Source organism: Alnus glutinosa, chromosome 3 (genome assembly GCF_958979055.1).
Source record: "Alnus glutinosa chromosome 3, dhAlnGlut1.1, whole genome shotgun sequence".
NCBI lineage: Eukaryota > Viridiplantae > Streptophyta > Magnoliopsida > Fagales > Betulaceae > Alnus > Alnus glutinosa.
Genome location: NC_084888.1, coordinates 34675309 through 34699545, shown reverse-complemented (window position 1 = coordinate 34699545; position 24237 = coordinate 34675309). Strand labels below are relative to the sequence as shown.

Below are 24237 nucleotides of genomic sequence, written 5' to 3'. Positions count from 1 at the left end.
ATCGGAATTCTTCTTTGTATCTCAATTAACTTCAGTCAAAGGTTTCGTGGTCTACAATGCTCTTTGTGCATGGCCGGCCGGCTCCATGCAGTTTTTATTTTTTATTTTTTTTTAAGGCATAAGAGGATAAGTTTAAATATTAATTAAATATATTTAATTTTAAATTTATATTTAAAAATCATTGTTACCGTTTTTTGGGATGTAAAATTTTTAAATAAGTGTTTATATTCAAGGCTTTACATATGTCTTTTTCTTTTACAGTATTCAATTCGGATTTACGTTGAAGCACGTTGGAGACATACTTTCCATGTTCTACTGACAATTTAATTTTTGAAAATGACAATATTGTTACCTTGGAGAAAGTTTATGTAAGTCAAAAAAATTATGGATAATTGCACCGTTGTTCCCTGTGGTATGCCATAATTATTTTTCACTTCTTATGGTTTAAAAAGTGCATGAGAGGTCCCTGTGATATGCAATAATTACGTTTTACTCATTGGGTCGATTTTTCGTCCACCATTTTGACGGAATCTGTTAGCCCTACACGTCAGCACCACGTGTCGCCAATAAGATGGCGACATGTGTCCATCTTCATAAAAAATATAAATTTATTAATAAATAAATTTATTTAAAAAAAAAAACTGGCAAGCAAGGGGTGGCCCAGCCACCCCCATTGCCACCTTTTTCCTTTTTTTTTGTTTTTGTTTTTTTTTTGAATTTTAATGTTAATTTTTTCAAAAAAATAAGTATTTTTTTTTTAATAAATTTATATTATTTTATTAAGATGGACATGTCAGCGACACGTGTTGCCAATAAAATGGCGACACGTGGCGCTGACAGGGCATTTGACGGAATCTGTTAAAATTTTTAACGGAATTTGACTCTAGGGATCGATTTGTAATTATTACATATCACAAGGACCTCCCATGCACTTTTTAAACCATAGGGAGTGAAAAATAATTATGGCATACTACAGGGACCAACGGTGCAATTATCCCAAAAAATTATGACATATGGGGCTTAATTAGAAATTATTTATTAACTTTTTTACCTTATTTCAGCATTATTTTTAAAACAAAAATACTTTATTTTATAATTATTTATTAAAGGCCTTAATTTATTGGGGGCTTAAGCAATCGGCTAAGTCTAAGTTGCAACTTAAGCAATCCTAAGTTCTGATGACGCCCAGTTTGACTTCAAACCTATCCTTCAATTAATAGAATAAATTAATTTTCCTATGTATTTTTTTTTTAAAATGTATTTGAGAATTACATGCTTTAAGAATAGACGTTAGTTTAATAAATTAGAATGAAAAAGATTTCTTCTAATTCAATTTGAAGATAAACTCTGTACAAATTGAATGTGTGGCATGCACTTCTGTCTTAAGCACAACACAAGCTCCAAAAAAGAAAAATTCAACGGTTGCATGGCAAGAAATGAAGTGAATGGAAATTAATATAAAAATTAACAAACAGTATAACTTTCCTAAACATATAAGATGATGGCGTGCGGACCTTGTCACCATTAAAATATAGAACGCATGCATACATATCAGTGTGAGTTGAAAGTATAGAACGAATTCAATGTAGGTGAGGCATGGGTTGATCGAATTAATCATGTTCATCGTGAGAAACGGTCTTTTGGATTTGCAATTTAAAAAATACATTTAAAAATAGCGATTTTAAAATGTGTAATTTAAAGAAGAAAAAAAAATGACTTTTAAAACGTAGTTAAACGTTTAACAAAATTACAGTTTAACCTTTAAAATTGCAAGTTAGTCTTTAAAATTCTGTGTTTTAAAAAAAAAATTCACTTGCGTGTGATTTGAAAAAGTATATTTTCTGCATTTTCAAATCGTAATTTTTTAATAACACAATTCTCAAACGATTCATTTTCTGCGATTTGGTTTATCGCATTTTTTGTCTACGAAATTACAATCCCAAACTTGCCCTAATTTATTAAATTGGCATGTGCCTTTAGATCATGTGATTTTACATGCATTTTTAAATGATAGATTTCGTAAACTATTAATCCTATTTAAAATAGGCTAATGGTTCGTTGAGTTTGCGATTTCAAAAAGTACAATTTAAAAATAGCGATTTTAAAATGTTCAATTTAAAAAAATGATTTTTAAAAACGCAGTTAATCGTTTGACAAAATCGCAGTTTGGCCTTCAAAATCGCAAGTTAACTTTTAAAATTTTGCGTCCACACCGAAACTCCACCGGCCGGTTCCAATTCCAATTCATAGTAATTTGATTTGTGTTTCACTAAGCTCCCCTTTGTGTATATAAACAAGAAATACGCTTACAAGCACACGCAAAAAAAAAAAAAAAAAAAAAATCAGAAAATCAGAAGCTAGCTGAAGATGTACTAATAGCTCGATTCAGATCAATGTCGACAATTCCTCTTTGACGCAAATGGCAACAAATTAACGTATGTCTATAGATCCTCCGAGCAAATGCCAAAAACTGAAAACACAAATAAGACTTTTCAAAACGATCCGGTGGTTGGCGCACTACAAAAAAAAATGGCTTTTTGAGTCGCTTTTATTAGAGTCGTTTTAACAAAACGGCTCTAATTAGAACCCTTTTAAACAAAAACGGCTCTAATTCGAGCCGATTTAAAAACGCGGCTCTAATTAGAGCCGCTTTTTTAAAAGGGCTCTAAATAATTTTGAGCCATTTTGGTTAAAAAGGCTCTGATTAGAGCCGTTTTGGTTAAAATGGCTCTGATTTGAGTCGTTTTACTTAAAACGGCTCAAATTAGAGCCGCTTTTTTAAAAGGGCTCTAAATAATTTTGAGCTGTTTTGTTTAAAAGGGCTCTAATTAGAGCCGTTTTGGTTAAAACGGCTTGAAATAATTTTGAGCCGTTTTGATCAAAACGATCGATCACACATGATCATACCATGATCGATCACATAGATCGTACGATGGAACATGATCGTACCACGATGGATCACATAGATCGTACCACGTTCCATCACATAGATTATACCACGACCTATCACATTGATCGTACCACGACCTATCACATAGATCGTACCACGTTCCATCACATAAATCGTACCACGATCCATCACACTGATCGTACCACGATCCATCACTTAGATCGTACCACGATCCATCACACTTAGATCGTACCACGATTAATTACACTTAGATCGTACCACAATTGATCACACTTAGATTATACCACATTCCATCACATAAATTGTACCACAATCCATCACATTGATCGTATCATGATCCATCACATTGATCGTACCACGTTCGATCACATTGATCGTACCACGATCGATCACACTTAGATCGTACCACGATTGATCACACTTAAATCGTACCACGATAGATCACATTGATTGTACCACGATTGATCACACTTAGATCCTACCACAATCGATCACATTGATCGTACCATGATTGATCACACTTAGATCCTACCACGATCGATCACATAGATCGTACAACTATCGATCACATGATCCTACCACAATCGATCGCATAGATCGTACCACGATCAATCGTAGTAATACCAATTGTGTCAATAACCCCCCTCAAACTACCAAAAAATGTTAATATTCACCATAATGATAAAAATACCCTTCATAAAATTGTTAAAATTAATATATATATATATATATATATATATATATATATATATATATATATATAAGATAACAAAAAATTATACATAAAAATAAATAAATAAAAACTTGTTTTAATTTTCTTTCGTTTATTTATTTAATTTTTTTTATATATATAATTTTCTGTTTTTTAAACAAAAAATTGTTTTTAATTTTTTTCCTTTTTTCTTTAATTTTTTTTTAGATTGTTTTAGTTGGAGCCCTTTTGGGTGAAAACGACTCCAACTTGGAGTCGTTTTCTTCCAAAACGACTCCAAGTCGTTTTGAGAGGGCGCACAGGATACGAAAAATTTCGTGTCCCGCGCGCCCCCTCATATTTTCGTTCAAAAAATTTTGAACTTTTTTTTATTTCTTTTTCTCTTATAAAAGGTACTCACTGCCTTGCCCCACGCAACAACTGGCAACTTCTTTCTATCTTCTTTCTTCTTTTTTGTTTATCCTCTTCTCGCCTGAACCCAGAAAGATGAAAAAGAGAGGGAGCGTCCAACTGAGAGACACACACAATCAGAGAGAGAGAGAGAGAGAGAGAGAGGCTTTCTTTCACTGTCTCTCTTATGGCGCCCGCCAACGATGGTGACTAGCCCAGGAGCTTGGCCAAGCGAGCGGCCAAGAAGGAAGAAGAGCACGGCTAAGTCGAAGCCCGAGTTGCCGAAGAAGAAGACAAAGAAGGCTGCAAAGAAGGAAGAAGAGCACGAGGAAAAAAACTCAGTCGAGATTTTTTTGTAATTGACATTTAGGTTTTGAATGGTTCCCCTGTTTTTCCATTTGGTGTTTGGTATGACTGTCAGTGTTCTAGATTTTCAGAAGGTTGATGTTTGAATTAGAATAGTTTTGAGTTAATGAATTCATTTTCTTTGATGATTATGAGGAATACTTTCCCAAGATGTTGTCCCTGATTTATGCTATATGTCCATGATAATAGCCCATTGCTTAGAAGATAAAGCTGATTTCCAGCGATTTGGTTGTAGCCATTTAGTCCAGCTTATTGGTGTTGTTCCTGGTTAGGGGGATTCTTGTTCGGATGTATAGTGTACTGAAAAAGGGGTTTTGATATATATATATATATATATATATATATATATATATATATATATATATATATATATATATATATATATATTATTTAGAGTCGTTTTAGAAACTCTAAAACGACTCCAAAATAATTTTTTTTTTTGTAAATTTTTTATTTAGAGTCGTTTTAAGGACTCTAAAACGGCTCTAAAAAAATTATTATTATTTTTTAAAAAAATTTTAAAGTCGTTTTATAGTTCTTAAAACGGCTCCAATTAGTTAGAGTTGTTTTGGTCCAAAACGGCTCAAATCTGTTTGAACCGCTTTTACCAAAACGGCTCAAACCGGTTTGAGCCGTTTTTGACAAAACATCTCTAACTAATTGGAGCCGTTTTAAAAAGCGGTTTAAACTGGTTTTAGCCTTTTTAATTAAAACGGCTCAAATTAGAGTCGTTTTAGTTCAAACCGGCTTAAAACGAGATTTTAATACGCTACATGTTGAGTCATTTTGAAAACGGCTAAAAAAAAAGGGCTCAAAATATTTTGAGCCGTTTTAAGGCCTTAAAACGGCTTTAAAAAAAGGGCTCAAAACACCTTTTTTTTTGTAGTGGCGGTGGCTCGCAGGCCACCCCCTCCCAAGGGGGGCAGCCACCACCAAACTTCCTTTTAATTTTTTTTTTTTAAAGAAAAAATAAATTTTTAGATTTTAAATTTATAATATAATAAAAAAAATATTTTAAGATAATGTGGTGAAAAGGCTGATGTGGCACTAACGGAAGTTACGAAAATAGATGAAAAAAATCATAGAATGACTGATTTCAAATTCACGAAAAACTTAAGCAGCAAAAATTGATTTTCAAAAAGTGAGGAATTGATTTCAAATCGCGGTATAACGCAAGAATTTATTATACATTTACCCAAAATACATCAATGGACTGAAAATGAGGCATTTGTTGCTCCTTTAAGACTTGGCATTCATTAATTAGTTTTATGGTATGTTTGGGTTTATGATTTCAAAGCTTGCAATTTAAATGAGAGCAACTTTTATAAGTGATTTTAGAGAGCTCGAGTAATAACTTGACTAGTCCTTTTAGAGTGATAGCGCAAATGTACGTGGTTAGCACTTTCCAAAGTCATTAGAATATCTATTATTTTGAATACTACTATAAACCACATTTTTTTCTATGATTATCCTGCAAATTAAACTGATCAATGTAGCAATTCCAACCAACCTTTCGACCGGTCTTTGTTAAAAAAATTAAAAAAAAAAAAAAAAATATAAAGGTTTGTTGAGACTATCATATCCACGTTATGAGATAAAAATATAATTTCTCACATTTCTCATTATTTTTTTACCAACAGATTCTCGTATTTAAAGAGAAAAGATAATTATCTCTACACATTTATCCATATATTGCGTGTAAAAGTTCAAGATAGAGTACATGTTTTTTATTTTATTTTATTTTTCCTTTTTCCAGTTTTTGTAAGAATTGGAAGAGTACACATCGAATATTAAAAAAGAAGCATTTGTAGGTCTTTCAAACTTTTAGGCATTCTTTAAGAAGAGCCTAATTAACAGCTAAACTTTCTTTGGAAGCGCATAGGAAGACAAAATTGACAATATTGCAGTGCACAAGAATGCGAGGAAGAGGAGGGTAGCTGATGCATATATCACATTGAAAAATCCGTTCAGATTAACTTTGTCCAGATTATTGTCCAGATTAATTATTGTCCAGTTTCTTTCCTTCGACTCTATGGTAGCGCCAAATCCTGCAGCTGACCCTGTGGCTAAAAGGAATGATACAGCCTGCGAATTGAAAAAGCGACGATAATGTCAAAATATATATGCAATTAACATGACATAATAGTTTAGATCACAATGGCAATATGCAAAGGATAGAAATTAGCTATAAACTGGTTTGTAACTAATTCTTACAAACTAATTTAATAAAGTAACATGTACATGTCTCGTATCTTTAATTAGTATGTGAGAAACACGTGTCTTTCTTATCTCACAAAATAATGGCTTCAAGTTTCTCTGAAAATCATGCATAGGGATACTTATAAAGGCCATGATCGTGAAAACTCGAGGTTTAGGTGAAAATCGGTTTCTAAAAAGACAACGACGTTTAAATGGGCTGGTTAGTAGCACCTTCGAAGACGTGCTAAGGTTTCACAGTTTTCTTGCTAATGACGTTCTAATGTTGTATGACAGTGGTTGTGACCAAACCTCTTCGGCCTAACCCAATAAAGATCTTGTTCAAATCTTCTTCCAACGGGCTTGCAATTTTCCTTCTCTGTGGCTCTTGTGAAGCACTCCGTTCAACAAAGTTAGAACGGTCTTGCAATCGAGGCTCTTGCAATTGGGAAGGCTTAGTAAACTACTATACTTCTTTCTCATTTGAGCTTATTCACCACTATTATGACTGACCTTCTCGAGAACTTGAATTTTTAAATTATGTAGACCTCTGTTTAGGTGTTCTATGATCGGGACTGCGGCCTTAACTCTTAGATCTTAGTTCTTTTAAACACTTTTAAGATCATATTTAATATAACAGCTATCAATTGGCTAGCGAATGATAACTTCTGTTCTTTAACTTTAATCACCAAATGAAGTCCCAACTTAACAAGGAAACCTAGACTTACAACAACTATAGTTTTGAAAACCTAACATTATACATATCAAACGAAAAAATTACTTAATTAGAGGACCATTAATTGAAACAAATTCCGGTAATTTCATTAAACTGTGAGTCATGCGCGCAATTGCTTTTTTTTTTTTTTTTTTTTTTTTGCAAAAGTGAAAGTTAAAATGCGTAAAAAAAAAAAAAAAAAAAAAAAAACCTTGAAAAATATATATTTCAATATGCTCTCTAAAACAGAAAAAATTACAATCAAATTTTGAAAAAGTTTTAGTTAAGTCTCTCCATTTGCTTGGCTGACGAAAAGTGACACTGCGTAATGTTAGTTTTTCATGTGATGACTAATGTGGCTAACAAAATTCACTTAAGAATTTTTTTTGTATACATAATCAAAGAAATAGATTATATGTGTGTGTGTGTGGCATATGCCATATCAATATATCAAAATAGTTTTAGTATTTTTTTTTTCCATAACATTTAATTGACAAAACGGTCTAAATTAACGCTACTTTTTAAATGAAGAATATTTGACACTACTTTGAAGTGGATCCGGCTTCTGTACTTTACTACAGCACAAGTGCTGTAATTTGATGAAGGGTTAAGACTGTTTTAGAATTTTATTAACCTAAACGGAGACATTTTAAACTCAGGAAAAAATTAAACCAAAACTTGCTGTTTGACGCCATTATGAGGACTGGCCCAGTGGGGAGCGTCACTTTCTAGTGTTCTTCATCTAGGTTTTGATTGGAGTCTTTTGGGACTTGGGAATTTGGGCTTACTTGGGTGTTCTTGCTTTGGTTTTCTCTCTGTCTCTGGAACTTTCGTTTGGGTCTTTTTCTCTTATGAGTCTGGAACTTTCGTTTTGGAGTTTTGGTTTTGTTTTTCTAGTTTGGCTGATTGGGAATGCTATTCTTAAAGCACAAAAGCCGGATCCAAATGTCTGGGTGTTGTAGGGGAGGATAGGGAACAAAGCTTCAGCATTTGGTCTTTGAGAAACTCAGCAAACACCATAACATCCATTTTTTTTCGTTCCCTTCTTTCGCCTCTCCCTTGTCAGTCGGCGACCCCACTCCCATTTTTCGACGATTTTGCTGAATTCTCTCTTCTCGCTCAAACTCCAGAGGCAGTTTCTTTTTGGTTGCTTCTTTGAGCTGATCTGAGCTCATAATCCCAAAGTCAAAGTCTTGTCTGCCTTTTTCAAGCTTTGATTTTTGTTTATCTGAGCTTGACCGAGAAGAGAGAGATATTCAGAGCTTGATTTTTTTTTTTTTTTTGAGAAAATGAAGGGGCTTTAAATTTTTTATTTTTTTTTCGATTATTTCTTATTTTGAAAAACTCGCCGGAGAATTGGAGAAGATGCTCCCTAGGTCAATCCTCTTAACGGCGTCAAATAGCAAGTTTTGGTTTAATTTTTTGGGTTAAATACATCTCTAATCTCCGAATTTTAAAAATTTTATTTTTTAGTCTCTAAATTTCAATTCGCATCACAGAAGATACTTCAGTTTTAGGAAATGACTGAATTAGTACGTCAGTCAGGTTTTCCATCTAAAAACTAATGGCTCGTCATGTGTCAACCTCATAGGTTGACACGTGGCACTATATAAAATAAAAAATAAAAATCTTTAAAAATTAATTAAAAAATATTAAACTTAAAAAAATATTAAAAAATTGAAAAATAAAAAAACAAAGCCACCCCTTTGTTTTTTTTTGTTTTTCAAATTTTTTTAATTTTTATTAATTTTTAAAGATTCTTAATTTTTGTATATAGTGTCACGTGTCAACTTCAAATGTTAACACGTGGCGGACCATTAGTTTTTGGACGGAAAACTTAACTGAAATACTAATTTCGTCTTTTTTCAAAATTGAAGTACCATCTATGATGTGAATTGAAATTCAAGGACTAAAAAATAAAGTTGTTAAAACTTAGGGACCAAAAAAGTGTTTTACCCTAATTTTTTTTGAATTTAAAACGTCATTGTTTAGGTCAATAAAATTCTAAAGCAATCCTAACCATTCATCAAATTACAGCACCTGTGCTTACTTTAAAAGTAAGTTAGAAGAACTTCATGCATTTTTTAGAGACTAAAATAAGTGTTAATTTAATTGGTTGAGAATATAATTAATTAGCTATTAAGCACAAAATGAGCTCCAAAGTATATTGAATCTAGATAAAATTAATTAGTGGCAGGATAATTAAGGGATGATTTAAACAAAACAAAGTAATTATGGGATGGTTGTATATATATACCTTGTCACCATAAAATTCAATTAGGTAGTATACGTCGCTATCCTTCTTCATCAAGATCCGGAAGATTCCAAATGAAATTATTTGCAAGAGGCTATATCCCATGCCAATTACAGCAGCACCAACCATGTATCTGCATACAGTTTATACAAGTTTAACGTTAATTAATTAAAATAGTAAAACAAAGAGAAATAACAGTAAAAGTTTTCGGATCGGAGCTTAATTAATTAATTAATTATAATTACTTGTAGCTAGAGAAATCCTTGTAGCCGAGGAAGCGGACGCCGTTATATTCAGGGACCGAGTTGTCACTGATAAAAAGGAGTGTGATCGATGCAAGTAGGAAAACCATTGAAAGGCCCCTCAGTGAAAGAGTGACCTTAGCAGGCGAAGCCGATAACGCCATCTTCAACACGTTTATAAAGCCTGAAACATCTATGCCGTGTAGTTGCGACAATCCATCTGTATTTATATTCCAGCCAAAGATCGATTATGCCGTAAGGTTGGGAGTACTCTTGGGACAATCAAACTGGACCGGTGTTAAGATTGACTTGGATTTAACAAGTCTTGGTCAAGCACCTTGGTGGATGAGATAAGGGCCATGTTTGGTACGCAACGTTACCGTGCGAAATGGTGCGTTCGGGTCCCACGTCTGCCATTTTCTTCAGCCTTTTCAGTTGAATTTGTCCACACAGAGAGAGAGAGAGAGAGAGAGAGAGAGAGGAGTTGTAAAGGGTGTTTTTGGATGGAGAAATGATCTATACACATTTCTTCCACAACATTTTCACAACACGCCTACGTGGCATTAATATTTTATTGTTTTTTTTTCTATTTTCGTTCACGCGGCTAAAAATGATCTACACACTGAAATCTCTCAAATTTCAAATTTCGCACGAAGACCTCTCTCTCTCTCTCTGAAATCTCTCTGCCCGTACAGATCTAAAATCTCTCTGCCCGTGGAGCGTCGTCCGTCGTCCGGCGCTTCCGTCGTCCGTCGTCCGATGATTCCAACGCTGCCCAGTCGTCCGGCGCTTCCGTCGTCCGTCGTCCGGTGCCCTTCTCCGTCGTCCAGCGCCCGTCGTCCAGCGCTTCCCTCTCTCTCTCTGAAATCTCTCTTCGTACAGATCTGCTCTCCGGTCAGTGACGTCGCCGGCTTCTCTCTTGGCGGTAGGCGTCCTCTGTCGTCCCCACTCCAGTAGATTTGGCGGCCGGATCTGTCTCCGGCGACGCCCATAAAAAAGGATCTCTCTCTCTTTGGCCGGATCTGTTGCTACAAATAAAAGGGGTGAATTTCCTCTCTCGCCGGCCACCAAGACCCACTGACCGCCACCCATCGGAGCAACCCCCTCCCTCTCTCTCGCCGTGTTCCTGTTGTAAGTTTTCTGCTTCTCTCTTTTCATGATTTTCGCCACCCATCAGAGCACCATCTATAGCTGTTTGGTGCTAAAGTTTAGGCTTTTGTTGGATTTTTTAAGTGTTGGGGAATGTCCTCTTCCTTTCAAAAATTAGCAAAACCCAATGAAACCCATAAGAAAAACTCAATTCTGTAACACAAAAATATCATAACTTTTTAATGGGTGTCAACGAGAATAGAGAAGAGTGGGATTTACAATAATTTGGTACCTTAGAGGCTTTTGTTTAAGTCATGGTTTTGCAAATTGAATTGTTTTGGTGAGTGAATCTCACGGTTTTGAAGAATCTTGTTGAAACTATCGACTTTTGCATGTACAAAAGCAGATTCTTTTGGTTTAAAATCCATTTTTTTTTTTCGGTTGGATCTGCTGTAAGGCAGATTTAGTTTAGAGCTTTGAATCAACTAATGTAGAAAGTTTGTTTAGATTGGTTGAATGGAAGTTTTTGTTTTCTTCACAGCAAGTTTTGACAATTGTTTCTTTTTTATTCATCTAAAAAAACATAATGGTCTTCTTGTTTTTGCTTAAATGGGTCAATTTTTTATATTGGGTTTATCTTAGTTCCTGAAAGCTATTTGTGAGAATTGTATATGTAGTTGCTCATTGTAATCTTGTGTGTGGATGACGAGGTTCGAGAATGGATTTGGGGTTTCTCTCTTTTTCTTTTATGTTTTCCCCCTTTTTTTCGTTTGCATTGATGATGCGTCCTGCAAAAGCTTATTTTGGTCTCTGTCTGTATTTTCAGGTATTCATGAAGTAAGTTGACACAACCTGAGTGCAGGGTACTGTTAATGTTAGATTTTTTTATCAAAACATTGTTGCTGTTGTGGGAATATGAATTGCTAAGTTTTTTTTTTTTTTCAATTACAACATGATGGTGTAGTGTAATTTATTTGTTCTTACTTTTTCCCGGTGCCAATTTCATTCTCAAGTTTGGAATAATGTATATGGCTTTGACATGAGTTGCATCAAGAAGCAAGCCTTGATGGAGCCCCTTGTCGACACAGTTGATCAGAATCAAATTTTTACGATCTGCGAGCTACTTAAGGTGGGAATTACAGGGGCATGCTGACACAAACATATGAAATAATATTAGATATTGTTTGATGGTAGATTTAGTTTGCTTTTCGTTTTTGCTTTCTGATTGATCCTTATGATGGTGGTTACTTTGCTTTTTGGCTAATGTAAGTTCATTTGCTTCCCTTCATTCAGGTAATGGATATCTCCAAGATGGCTCCTGGGGATGCTTCCTTCACTACTCCTTTCCAACTTGTGGTAGAACGTGATGATTACATCCATGCTCTTTTGCAAGTGTCATAAGTTGACAAGCTTCTCCACATTTTATTGTTTGGATTAAGTTTTGTTGTGGTACATGTAATGATTCAAACTGTATATGGTTTAAAGGAAAAAGCATTTCTTTATTTAACATATTTCATTCTTGAATTTGCTAATGCCCCATAAGCTAGGGTTATAAATTCCATATCTGACTATGGTATCAAGTCAATCAAATTTATATCCATGGAACCTTTTCTAGATTGGATGGCCATCGGCACACTTACTGATGTTTAACTGGTGTCTCTTTCTGGACTGTCATGGTGTCATTAGTTGGTATCTTATAATGCTCTTTCAACCTTCACTAAATCACTATGAAGTGGAAACCAAGTGTGAAAACCTGTGGTTTAGCTTTTTGGGACATCTTGTTTGCATTGCTTTGTATGTGTTTTTGTCTTTACTATGATTATATGCAAGGTGGTTGAATCAACCCAGGTTGGTTTCAGCCATACAGGCTTGTTAGACTGTTAACAAGCGTGATTGCAAGAAGGTTGTCCCTTCACTAAAAAAAGAAAAAATAAATAATGATAAAATAAAACAAATATGGACTCGTTAAATTGGTTTACCAAATATGTCAAAAGTAGGGAAAAATTGTTTCCTCACGAGGTCAGAAAGGCGATGGAACTAGTGTATTTCATGCAGAAAACAGCGTTCTTGTCCCATAAATTTGGTGATTTTCACATGAATACGTGATCATGGCTGAATATTTGGTGATCAATATTTTTAGACATTACTATTCTACATTAATTTACATACCAAAAAGAACACTGGTTTTCGTTTGTATTTTAAACTATACCTTTGGTTGGGGGGTACTACAAACAATGAAAGAGACAACCAAAGCTAACCAAAAAGCAAAAAGACAACAAGATGCTTAAGCAGATTCTTCAAAACTGAATGAACATCTAACAACACTTGTAGAGCTTATCCATTATCCAACATTACAATATAAAAATTTCACTATATCCTAGTTACATATAATTCTATAAACAAAATTAAAAAAGGCTAAAGCAGCATGATATTGTTTCATCATTGATCGGTACTTCTTTTATGAGATGGTCAGCAGTGCTTGAAATTTCTGTGAATGCTTCGAGCCATTGAAGAGAAAAAGATCTAAAAGATCCTGCAAAAAAACAACCAATAAAGCCAAACCCCTTTTTTACAGAATATTGTAACATAACTTCCAGATGCAAAAAACAACCAATAAAGCCAAACCCCTTTTTTTGAGGTCGATTGAAAGGCATGATTAAAAAAAAAAAAAAAAAAAAATGCTGGCTACATATAGTATACATTCTAAATATGCTGCATTGGTTCCTCCAAACACTTAATTGGTGATCGAAGGGAAGGAAATGTAGGAAAAGAAAAAAGTTGCAACTTACAAAGAGTTAAAGAACACAACTTACAGTGATATCCTGAACTCATTGTAAATTGCATTCTTGATCAGTTTGATATTGGAACCACCATGTGCAAAAAGAAAAAGAAAAAAGGCACATATTCACACCGCAAGGAATCATTGTGTCTAGAACTCAGTTACTATCGATTTGAACAAACTATAGCATAGTTAAATAATAACACAAACCATTGCACCATGAAAGTTGAAAAAAATAATCACTAAATACCAAATTACAGCATAACAAAACACAACCATGGATCCAATACCCTGCTTTAACAAATCCCTTCATGGAGTTTGAAAAATATGAACAAGGAAGGTTTGTATGAATTTGCTCCAATTGCTAATATGTTGAACTGATTTGAAATAATTTTTTTTTTTTTTTGATGAATAAAAGCTTTCATAGAACAATCAAATTATTGAAGAAAAAAAAAGATTATCCAGCACTCTTATTCTCTATTCATTTGACAACAAACTAATCAGTACGAAAAATCTGATGACATATATAAATGATTAATTTGTTGCATTATTGGGCATATATATTTTTTATTTTATTTTTTCATCTTATCTGAGTTCCAAGCAAAAACAACATGGCATACTTGTAACTTCTTAATTAGAATAAATTGACATTGTAACCTATAGGGAATTAACCACATAGAAAATTCTATCACAAACCAAAACTCTCTTCTGGCACTGCCAAACATACACTCCATTTGGTTATTAAGAAAACGTAGAGGAAGAAAAATATTCAAAATAGATTTATGAAAGCTATTAAGATTATTTTAGTATTCAATCATACAAGCAAAGTGCCAATCATAGGATTGAGAAAATTAATAGCGACCCAGATATATACTACCTTAATTTACATCAAAAGACCTACAAGAATGTTTAAAAAATTGAATGTGTTATTTTATATAATTCTCTAAATCGCAAATACTGCTTAATGAAACCAAAACAATATAACTCACCATAAAAGAAGATGGTTTACGAGCAACATAAACTTTTTTAAAAGTTTTTTTTAAAAAAAATTCACAATTATGCAGGAGCCACTTCAAAATTTCGCTTAAAGAATTAAAGGGCTTGTGGGGCTACGGCCCCCACTGGCCCTAATGTGGCTCCGCCACTACACATAAGGAAGTGAAAATGAGTGTATTATTAGTCTTTTTTTAATAAAATATTAACCTCTCATTAGTTCATTTATAATAATATTAACCTCTCATTAACCTATCTGTAAGCATGAACAAATGTGTGTATAATTAGTTGTATGTATAGTAGTGGGAGTCAAAATTTGAAGCCATTGGCCGATTTATTGTAGCAGAAGACAAGAAAGAGAAGCTCAATCAAGTGGCCAAAAACAAGGCAATTTCGTGATAAGCATCATTTCCATTTTCCAATCCCACACGCATAATTTTCACAAACACTGTTCTGTTTTACTCGTAATTTCTTGTGCGTAGCCAGTAAATTAGTCCAAATCCACGAAAATCTACAAAATTTCTGAAATCTACTAGCCAGCTCAGTGGAGCATTTTATCAAGCACCTTGTGTGCAATGGAAAAACGACCCAAAAATTATAATAAAGCAAAATGCAAAGCAAAACAACAAAGCTGCAAAACCATAGTTCACGTAGCAGCCAAAACAAAAAAAGAACAAAAAAACCCCAAATCAAAATTTCAAACAGAATGTAGCAGCAAAAAAGAAAAAAAAAAAAAAAAAAATACCTGCCCGCCGGAGAGAAGATCTGCCGGAGACAGAGCTGGACTGGGATGAGATCTGCCGGACGACAGAGGACGCCGGACGCCGGACGCCGAGAGAGAACGGCGAAGAGAGGGAGCCCGCCGGAGAGAGAGAGAGAGAGAGAGCTGGAGAAGTAGAAGAAGAAGCGGGCGCTGGAGAGAGAGATTTGTGGAGAGGATCTGCCGGAGCTGGAGAGGATCTGCCGGCGACGGGATCTGCACGGAGAGAAATTTGAGAGAGAGAGGGACTGGGCAGTGGCTCGGTTGAGGGAAATTTTGATTTTCCCTCTCTCGCATGTCTTCTTCTAGCCGCAGGAACCAAAACACAAAAAAAACAATAAAATATGCTTGCCACGTAGGACTGTTGTGTGAGAGTTGTGAGGCTTTTGTGTATAGATCATATCTCTTTTGGATGTGTAATTGTCAACCAAAGAAGGGATCACGTGGCTCCTTCTGACTTGATTTGGCTTGTATGTCGTCTAGCTGGCAAACAATTAACCATTAATAAGTAATGGTAAAACAGCAACGTAAAAATAAAATAAAATAAAAATAAACAGTTTTTGGTTGACAATTCCACGCCCAAAACACCCTTTACATCTCCTCTCTTTCTCTACGGACAAATTCAACTGAAAAGGCTGAAGAAAATGACGGGCGTGGGACCCGGACCCGAACCCACGATTTTGCATGGTAACATTGCTTACCAAACATGGTCAAGATGATGAAGTAAGTAGGGTTTTTTACTTATAGGATAAGTAACTTTGAGAAGATATTTACTGAAAAGATATTTTTTTGGGGAGATATTTAGAAGCTAACTTCATTGAGAAGTTATGTAAATCTCTCTTATTCTAAAAGCATCTTAATCATGACTTATTCAAAGTCATAATTGTAAAGTTAACTTTGAGAAGCAACTTGGGTTACATGTTGCTTTCCTTCGTTACTAAGCATCTTGTAAATATCTTCAAGTCTTTCTAAAAGACTCCTTAATTTGTATTTGTTAAACCTAGTTTGTGTTGTATATATAACGTTTTGTTGTAGTTTTGTGTTATGTCTTATTTCCAAGTCCCAGTTGAAATCTAGTTCAAAACACTTGAATTAAACCTGAAAATACATCAATAGCAATTTGGTCATTTTTAGAGTTCAAGGTTGATTCTAAAAAACTAAAAATCATCTAAGGCATCACTACAAAAAAATTTGATTTTCGCCACTTGCAGTTCGCCGCGTGTACGATCACTGTACACGCGGCGAACTGTTGGCCGCGTGTAAGTAGCCGCGTACATACACACGGTGGATCTGGGTAACACTAATTGCACAATTGTTATCACACTAATAGATAACAGATAGTTACGAATAATGAATGTAGACGGTTAATATTCACCCGCATGTATATTCCTAGCTCTTTTCATATATTTTGTACTCAAAATATCATGATTTACAATGGAGAAAACAATTGTATTCATCACCCCCATCCCTCTAAAGGTTATGTAGAGTAGTTTTAGTCAAAAAGACCACTCCATAATAAGCTTTGCGAAATGAAAGATGATGAGATAACATTAATTAGTCTAATAGGCTATAATAGATTAAGAAAAAAAAATGGGAACAAATCGATGATGGGACCATAATCTTTGAAATATCAGTGGAACATTGGTGCAACAAGAATTATTTTGTGGAATATCCGTGGATTTTCACACTCCCTAGAATCTCTACCACACATGCAAGATGCGCATAATGAGCACCGGATGACTCACTGTATCTATTAAAGGATGACTTTTTTTTTTTTTTTTTTTTGAATAATATTAAAGGATGACTTACTTTATCTATAAAGAAAGGAAAAAATGAAAAAGAAAAAGGATGACTTCATTGACTTACTTTAGAAATGAGGAGCTAAATTAAAAGTCACTTTCCTTTTGTGCTCGTGATAATAATGATAATACAATACGGAGTAAAATGAAATAAATTTAAATTTATAATTTTTATTTAGATAAATGTATAATAAATTCTTGAGTCGATGCGCTATTTGAAAATGGTCCCTCACTTTTTAATTTTAAACATTTAATTCTTAATTTTTTCGCGTTTTTAAATTGGGTCCTTTCGTCCATTCACTACAAAAAAATTTGATTTTCGCCTCATGTATAGTCACTGTACACGTGGCGAACTGTTGGCCGCGTGTAAGTAGTCGTGTACATACACGCGGTGGATCTGAGCAACACTAATTACACAATTAATACACGCGGCCAACAATTGGCAGCGTACAAAATATATATATATATATTTTTTTACTAACATTCTCCAAATTTATTTTATCCCAAAATATCACAAAATCAAATTGCACAAATTAATCAAAACAACAATATTTAAAAATTCGAATACCATGTATTAATAAATGTATTCATTACTAACAATAAATACTTACACAACAGTATCAACAAATTTGAGAATCTTGATTTAATAAAGTTATTCGTTACTAACAAAAAAAAAAATACACAAAATATCTACAAATCTGGAGGATGTCGCTGCGGATCACGAGGTGCAGTCCCGGGCGTGACCTCGCCAACTGGCGATTGTCCCGCAAGAGATGGTGTAACGGGCGATGGAGTCCCGAGAGGGTATTGTTGGCTCAGCAATTGTCCAGCAGGCGACAACAGACCAACCATTGTCGCATTACCTGCAAGTAATAAAAATAATTAACCTATATAATATTATATGCAAATTTAAACAAGTAATGAGAACAAATTAAAAATAAACCTAAGTGTATACATAATATGAACCATACCTGCAGGCGCACTACTAACAGATGACGTACTACCTACGTGTGCAGGTGAAGACTGCTGAGCACCAGGGCATACGAACGATAATCCTATAAAGGACATGAAGTCCTCAAACTGTCGCATGCGCTGCTCCATAGCATCAAACTGTCGTATGCGCTGCTCCATGCTGTCAGCCCGCTCTCTCTCGGCCCGCACTATGCCCTCCAACCCGTCATTCCTCTCTCTCTCGGCCCGTAACATGATATCCATCTCCGCAATTTTGTGAGCAGCCCAATCCTGAGACGTGCCCTCGGCCGGTCCCCCTCGTGTGCGAGCCCTATACGAGAAACAAGTCCCGCGAACAGGAGTAACGTTCGGCCCAACCTGCCAAACCCTACCCGCATACTCGGGTCGCCCAACCGCTTGCTCGTACGCGTCGCCAGGTGCCCAACGCACCGTATCTGATGAGACGGGTTCCGAGGCAGCAGGATCATTGGACAAACTCTGTGTCATCCGCTCCTGTACGTTGTCAACATACAAAACACTGGTAATTAATAACCTCTTTATCACACGCATAACTAATAATAATCGATAACCTATAACAGTAGCATACGCATAGGTCCCGTGTCCGCTCGTTCAGGTAAGTGCCGTCTTTCCTTGTGTGCGTCTTCACAAACGACTCGGCGCGAGTGGGGGGCGTGCCAGATATAGATGCCTGTCGCCATACAATATAAATATATAACAAACATTGGATATTCATTTAATGTTAAGAAAGAACAGTTACGCACAAATAAGAATTATGGTTTTTACATATTGTTTCATACCTCATCGTGATTAAATTTGGCATAACTTTTGGACCCCAGACTATGGGGGATGTCATTCTGCTCCCGCAGCCGCTTCATTCGTTCAGACCTCGCCTTTGCATTGAACATTCCCAAAAAAATGTAAGAATTGATACACTTAATTACTTATGTGCTATGATTGAATGAACTGTTTATTAAAAAAACACAACATTATAGTAATACATTCAAAGACCTACATACCAGATTTATTTTTGTGCACCACTCGTGCAGTACGTCCTCCACATCAGTTCGGTCATACTTATCAAAAAACGTATCTGGCATTCTCGCACGTATTGTCAATGGCGTGTCACCGTCTCGAATCTGTAGCTGGGTCCTTAACTTCGACTTCCACGAACGGTGCTTACGGCCCATATCACCCCAGAATTCATTCTGTGCCAGGCGCTGGTCGACGGATACAGGTACATAAAATTCTTGCTGCACATTCAATCTAATGATTAATTTTAGCAGTTCAATAAAAACATCATCTTAACTTTAATTTCACAAAATACATATATTAGTTTCATACACATACCATTATGGCATCCCACATAGCCCGCTTAATCTGCTTATCTACCTTTGCCCATTTGTCTCGCAAGTGAATGTGGGACCCGCTCCGTAAAAGCTTGCCCGCAGCCCGTCTATAATGATTGCATGCTCGTCCCACGGGTTGTGTTGCAGCATTGTACTGCAACACAACTTTCTTCCCCCTCGGGAGCACCCAATTTCTCTCTGGGTCCTTAATCACCTCAAAATAGATGCTCCCGTCTGGGTTATACCCTAGTCAATAACTATAAAACGTTAATATATTAACACTAAATAACTTAATTATATTAATAAATTAAAAATTCAATTTAAATATTATACGAACTTACTAAATTAAGATATAATGATGTATAAAAATGTACTTACCCATCAGCCGAATATGGTCGAACGCTATGTGCTCGGTCGCTGGGTCACCAGCATGCTCCTCGCCTACCTCATCTTCTGGGTGATGCTCATCATCATGATCGTCATCCGAAGGCATATCCTGGGGGACATCATGGGCTAACTGATCAAGACCCAACATCACATCGTCCCCCTCGCGGGGCAGCTGGCTCTCCCCCACATCTGGGTCCTGACTCTCCCTAGAAAGCGGCAACTGGCTCTGTTCATAAACAGTCATCTGGCTCTCCCTAGGTGCCGGGCCCTGGCCCCCCACCGATGCTGACAGCTGTCCTGACCGCATAGCCGGCATAGGCATCCCCCCCGCTGTGACAGCGGGAATCTGTCATCCTGAGTCTCACTATCAGGGTTGACTGGCATAGGTGGTGTAAGGGGGTATGGATAGTACAACGGGAATCTGCTCAGATCATGACACTCTCGCGCCCACCATCGATCAATATGACCCGGTGAGGTGATCCCGGCCTGGGAGAACGTCGTGTATGGAGAAGGAGAATACCCAGCTGAGCTCGTCTGGCCGTGATCTAACCTGCTCATCCCCGCCGTACCCGGGGGCAATGGTCGATAAACGGCGTCCGAGTGGTGTGGCCACGGTGTAGTATGTAGTGCCGCTAACATCGCCGGTGTGGACGTAGGCGGGTATGGAGAAGGAGAATATCCAGCTACGCTCGTCTGCCCGGGATCTGACGAGCTCATCCCCGCCGTACCCGGGGGCAATGGTCTATAAACGGCGTCCGGGTGGTGTGGTCACGGTGTGGTATGTAGTGTCGCTGACATCGCCGGTGTGGATGTAGTCGTGCAAGGCACGGGTAGGCGTGGTGCACGATGTGCGCAAGTAGGGGGGTCTCTGGTCCATCGAAACCTACGAACAAATGTTAGACAAATTATTAGAAATTCGTATTAGTTTTAATATTAAAAAAGAATATGCATAATATACAATGAGCTCTATGCAAAATAAGAAAGTATTTTGAGTTTAAGCAAATTGTACCAATAATAAATATAGCAATCATTGTATAACAGGAGCTTCAATCGGATCAATGCATAATGATTCAATGTCACATAAATATACAACTTTTCACCACTTTGCTTATGTGGCAAGGTAGTTCCCCACTACTTTTTGAGTTTTTTTATTTTTTAAAAATAAATTAAGGTGAGGGACCACCTTGCCACATAGATAAGGTGATGAAAAATTGTATATTTAGGTGGTACTAAATCATTACTCTTTTTAAATTTGCAATAAACTAGATTAAATGCCAATTTAATAAAATTGATTAAAAAAAATAATCTAACTTAATTTGAAGAAACCTTTATCAATCGATTTTATCAAGTCGAAACCGACAACAGAGAAAAATCCTTTTGCACAGGGGTTAACTGAACAGAGGCTGCGGTCCAGGTTAGATGGGCCCAACAAGTAAAAGAAACACAATATTTTTCTTTTGACTCATTGAGAATTTGCTCCTTGGTTAGCCCATTTGTGGTTGATGGACCTTGTATCTCACCATAAACTCCATTCTTATTTTATTATTATTATTATTTTTTAACCTTTTAGCTAATTAGGACATAGTTAGCATGCAAAATAAATCCTTGAATCGTGGAATAACCATTTCTTTGTTTGATTGTACACCATTTTTGAGAATTGTCATTTATATGGGAATGACTAATTCCCTAAGAGCCTAAGAGAAACATAATGTATTTTTCTAAAATAACTTCTTCTTTTTTTAACCTCAATTTTTTTTATTTTTTTTTTTTAAAAAAAGAACTTTGAATATTTTATGAGTGGCAGACCACTCCAAGCCCCCTAATTGATGAGTAATTTCACTCATCAAATTTTTTTGGTTAAAACGATGAAGCTGCTGAGAGTAATTTTTTAATATTTTCATCAAATTGATTCACAATAAAGTTATTAAAAATGTTCTAATAGAACATCAGGGTGTGCAACCCATAGAATATTCAGAATTTTTTTAATTTTCAATAATACCTTTAGGGAAAGTACTTGTCTTAAGGCAAGCTGAGCTAAACCCACCCATCTTATCAAAACAGTGTGCATGCAATCATCTAAATTTGTGGACCAATTTCAATGGAGGAAACTAAAAATGGTTATCATTTTCCATCATTATCACCTCCAACGACACCTCCTCGCCCATTCCCATCGGTGTAGGACCAGAAAACCAAAAATACATCTTCTCTAGTGAAATGGCATGCAAAGATCTTGATCATCTCCGTCCCCTTCGCCGCCCTTCTCAAGCCATAAGTCAGCCGACAACCTCCCTCTTTTGCATGAAAAGTTTCTGTCTAGTGCTGCAGTGCCATTTGCATGCCATTTCACTGGATCATCGAGAGCCGGATGATTTGGATCATATATAAGAGCTCTTGCCTGAAAGACTTGTAAGCCCTTGATCTCTCTCATCAATATTTCCAATGTTATATTCCCGGAAGTTTCTATTAAGATTGCACCCAAAGTTAATCAGGTAGACTCATCCCTTAGAGAACTCTTTCTCCGGCGACAAGTTAAGAACTGAGTTTTCCAAGCTCACTATTTTTTCTTTTCATTTTTTTCATTTTTTTTTTTAAGATGATGTCGATCAAAATGTAGAAGGTCAAAAGTAATCAGTAGCCATTAGCCAAGATGGGTCATATCAAGATTTTAAAACAAGTGCCACGTGGCACATTGAGTGGTTAATAAGATTGTTTTTGAGGTGATCGATGTGGGTTAAGGGTTTGGTTGAAACAAAGCTGTCTAGCTGGCTAGAATTAATGAAATTTCCTTTTGAGTGCTCTGGATTTGCTGAAGATCGAGTTTAAAAATCATTCTACCCACGTACTGGAGAGCACAGAATGATCATTGCCTTAATTAGTCCCTTAATTGGGATTGGGATGTGATACGAACAGGTGAACTTTCTTTAGAAATGAATAGGAAGACAAAATTGACAATATTGCAGTGCACAAGAAAGCGAGGAAGAGGAGGATAGCTGATGCATATCCCATATCGAAAAAATGTTCGATGTTATATGCTTCTCCCAAGAATTTCTTCAAATCTCTTGTAGCACCAAATCCTGCAGCTGACCCTGTGGCTAAAAGATATGATATAGCCTGCGAATTAAAGCGATTATAAGGTCAAACTATTTTACTATTTTTTTCCAATTTCACATTTGTTAGAGTATATTTAGATTACCCTAAAGTTAGAGATTTGATGATATTGAATTACCCTAAATCAAGGGATTTGATTAGAATTATATTTCATCTGTAAGCTCGCAATTTGTATTGTAAATTTATTAAGAGAAATAAGAGTATAATGTAGCCATTTGGGCTTTATCCTGTGGACGTAGGTCATACATTGAACCACGTAAAATCTTTTGTCTCTATTTTTTATTATTAATCCTCTATTTCTTTTATATTTCTATATCATTATGATTATATTTTCTTCAACATTTAATTGACAAAAGGATCTAAATGCTACTTTTTAAATGTAGAATATTTGATACAACCTTTTAAGCTTCAAGGACTAAATTAATTAGAAAAAAAAAAGGGCTAAATTAGATCTTCATGCATTTTTTTTTAGAGACTAAAATAACTGAGTATATGGTTTAAAATATAATTAGCTATTAAGCACAAAATGGGCTTCAAAGTATTGAATCTAGATAATTAAAATTAATTAGTGCAAGGATAAGGATAATTTAAACACAATTATAAAGTAATGTGATGGTTGTCCGTACCTTGTCACCATAAAATTCAATAAGGCAGTATACGTAGCTATCATCGTTGTTCATCAAGATCCGGAAGATTAAAAATGAAACTATTTGCAAGAGGTTATATCCACCGCCAATGACATTAGTACCAAACATGTATCTGCAGTTTATAAAAGTTTTACGTGAATTAAAAAGAAATAATAGAAAAAGAAAAAGATCATTTAGGGCTACCAATATTACAACTAACAAGGGGCAATTATCATGAAACAAGTGTAAAATATTCTAATTGAAAAAGAGATTAATATAAGAAAACGTTTTTCTATCTATCGATCTATCAACTTAAACTCTCGGAATTGAATAAATAGTTATTTAACATATTAACAGAATAAACCTGTAGGTAGTTAAAGTCTTAGGGCCGAATTTGCCGTTGTTGTTGGAGGCCGTCTTCTTATTGGTAATAAGAAGTATAATTGATGCTAATTGGAAAGCTACAGAAAGGACCCTCAGTAAAAGAGTGGCCTTAGAAGCCGATAAAGCCATCTTTGATCAACTAGTTAAGAATAATTCGGACAATCAATCTGTATTTATAGACAGACAACCTTGCTTTGCTTGTGTTTTG

The 24237-nt window shown here is 35.6% G+C and overlaps 2 protein-coding genes and 2 long non-coding RNA genes across 4 annotated transcripts; 1 reads left to right on the top strand and 3 right to left on the bottom strand.

Annotated features, from left to right (window-relative positions):
* Positions 1 to 6071: 6071 nt before the first annotated feature.
* Positions 6072 to 10239, bottom strand: LOC133862732 (CASP-like protein 4D2). The gene is made up of 3 exons (XM_062298581.1): positions 9790 to 10239; positions 9548 to 9677; positions 6072 to 6464 (listed from the first exon to the last, which is right to left on the bottom strand). The coding sequence occupies exons 1-3, from the start codon at positions 9948 to 9950 to the stop codon at positions 6237 to 6239; spliced, it is 519 nt and encodes a 172-aa protein (XP_062154565.1). The 5' UTR covers positions 9951 to 10239; the 3' UTR covers positions 6072 to 6236.
* A 175-nt stretch (positions 10240 to 10414) lies between these two features.
* On the top strand, positions 10415 to 12472 carry LOC133864993 (uncharacterized). The gene is made up of 3 exons (XR_009899594.1): positions 10415 to 10917; positions 11702 to 12004; positions 12169 to 12472. It is a non-coding gene; the product is annotated as an uncharacterized LOC133864993 (long non-coding RNA).
* Positions 12473 to 13156: 684 nt separating this feature from the next.
* On the bottom strand, positions 13157 to 15781 carry LOC133862255 (uncharacterized). The gene is made up of 2 exons (XR_009899185.1): positions 15393 to 15781; positions 13157 to 13408 (listed from the first exon to the last, which is right to left on the bottom strand). It is a non-coding gene; the product is annotated as an uncharacterized LOC133862255 (long non-coding RNA).
* A 6388-nt stretch (positions 15782 to 22169) lies between these two features.
* Positions 22170 to 24237, bottom strand: LOC133864844 (CASP-like protein 4D1). The gene is made up of 3 exons (XM_062301270.1): positions 24010 to 24237; positions 23646 to 23778; positions 22170 to 23022 (listed from the first exon to the last, which is right to left on the bottom strand). Exons 1-3 carry the CDS (start codon positions 24156 to 24158, stop codon positions 22792 to 22794), a joined length of 513 nt encoding a protein of 170 aa, XP_062157254.1. The 5' UTR covers positions 24159 to 24237; the 3' UTR covers positions 22170 to 22791.

Bases quoted from the DNA above. Each gene is read 5' to 3' on its own strand.
- LOC133862732 (XM_062298581.1), bottom strand. From the start codon at position 9,950: ATGGCGTTATCGGCTTCGCCTGCTAAGGTCACTCTTTCACTGAGGGGC. The intron at 9,678-9,789 runs GTAATTATAATT...AACTGTATGCAG, and splicing joins AAGGATTTCTCTAGCTACAA to ATACATGGTTGGTGCTGCTG. The intron at 6,465-9,547 runs GTATATATATAC...TTCAATTCGCAG, and splicing joins TTGAATTTTATGGTGACAAG to GCTGTATCATTCCTTTTAGC.
- LOC133864844 (XM_062301270.1), bottom strand. From the start codon at position 24,158: ATGGCTTTATCGGCTTCTAAGGCCACTCTTTTACTGAGGGTCCTTTCT. The intron at 23,779-24,009 runs GTTTATTCTGTT...TATAAACTGCAG, and splicing joins AAGACTTTAACTACCTACAG to ATACATGTTTGGTACTAATG. The intron at 23,023-23,645 runs GTACGGACAACC...TTTAATTCGCAG, and splicing joins TTGAATTTTATGGTGACAAG to GCTATATCATATCTTTTAGC.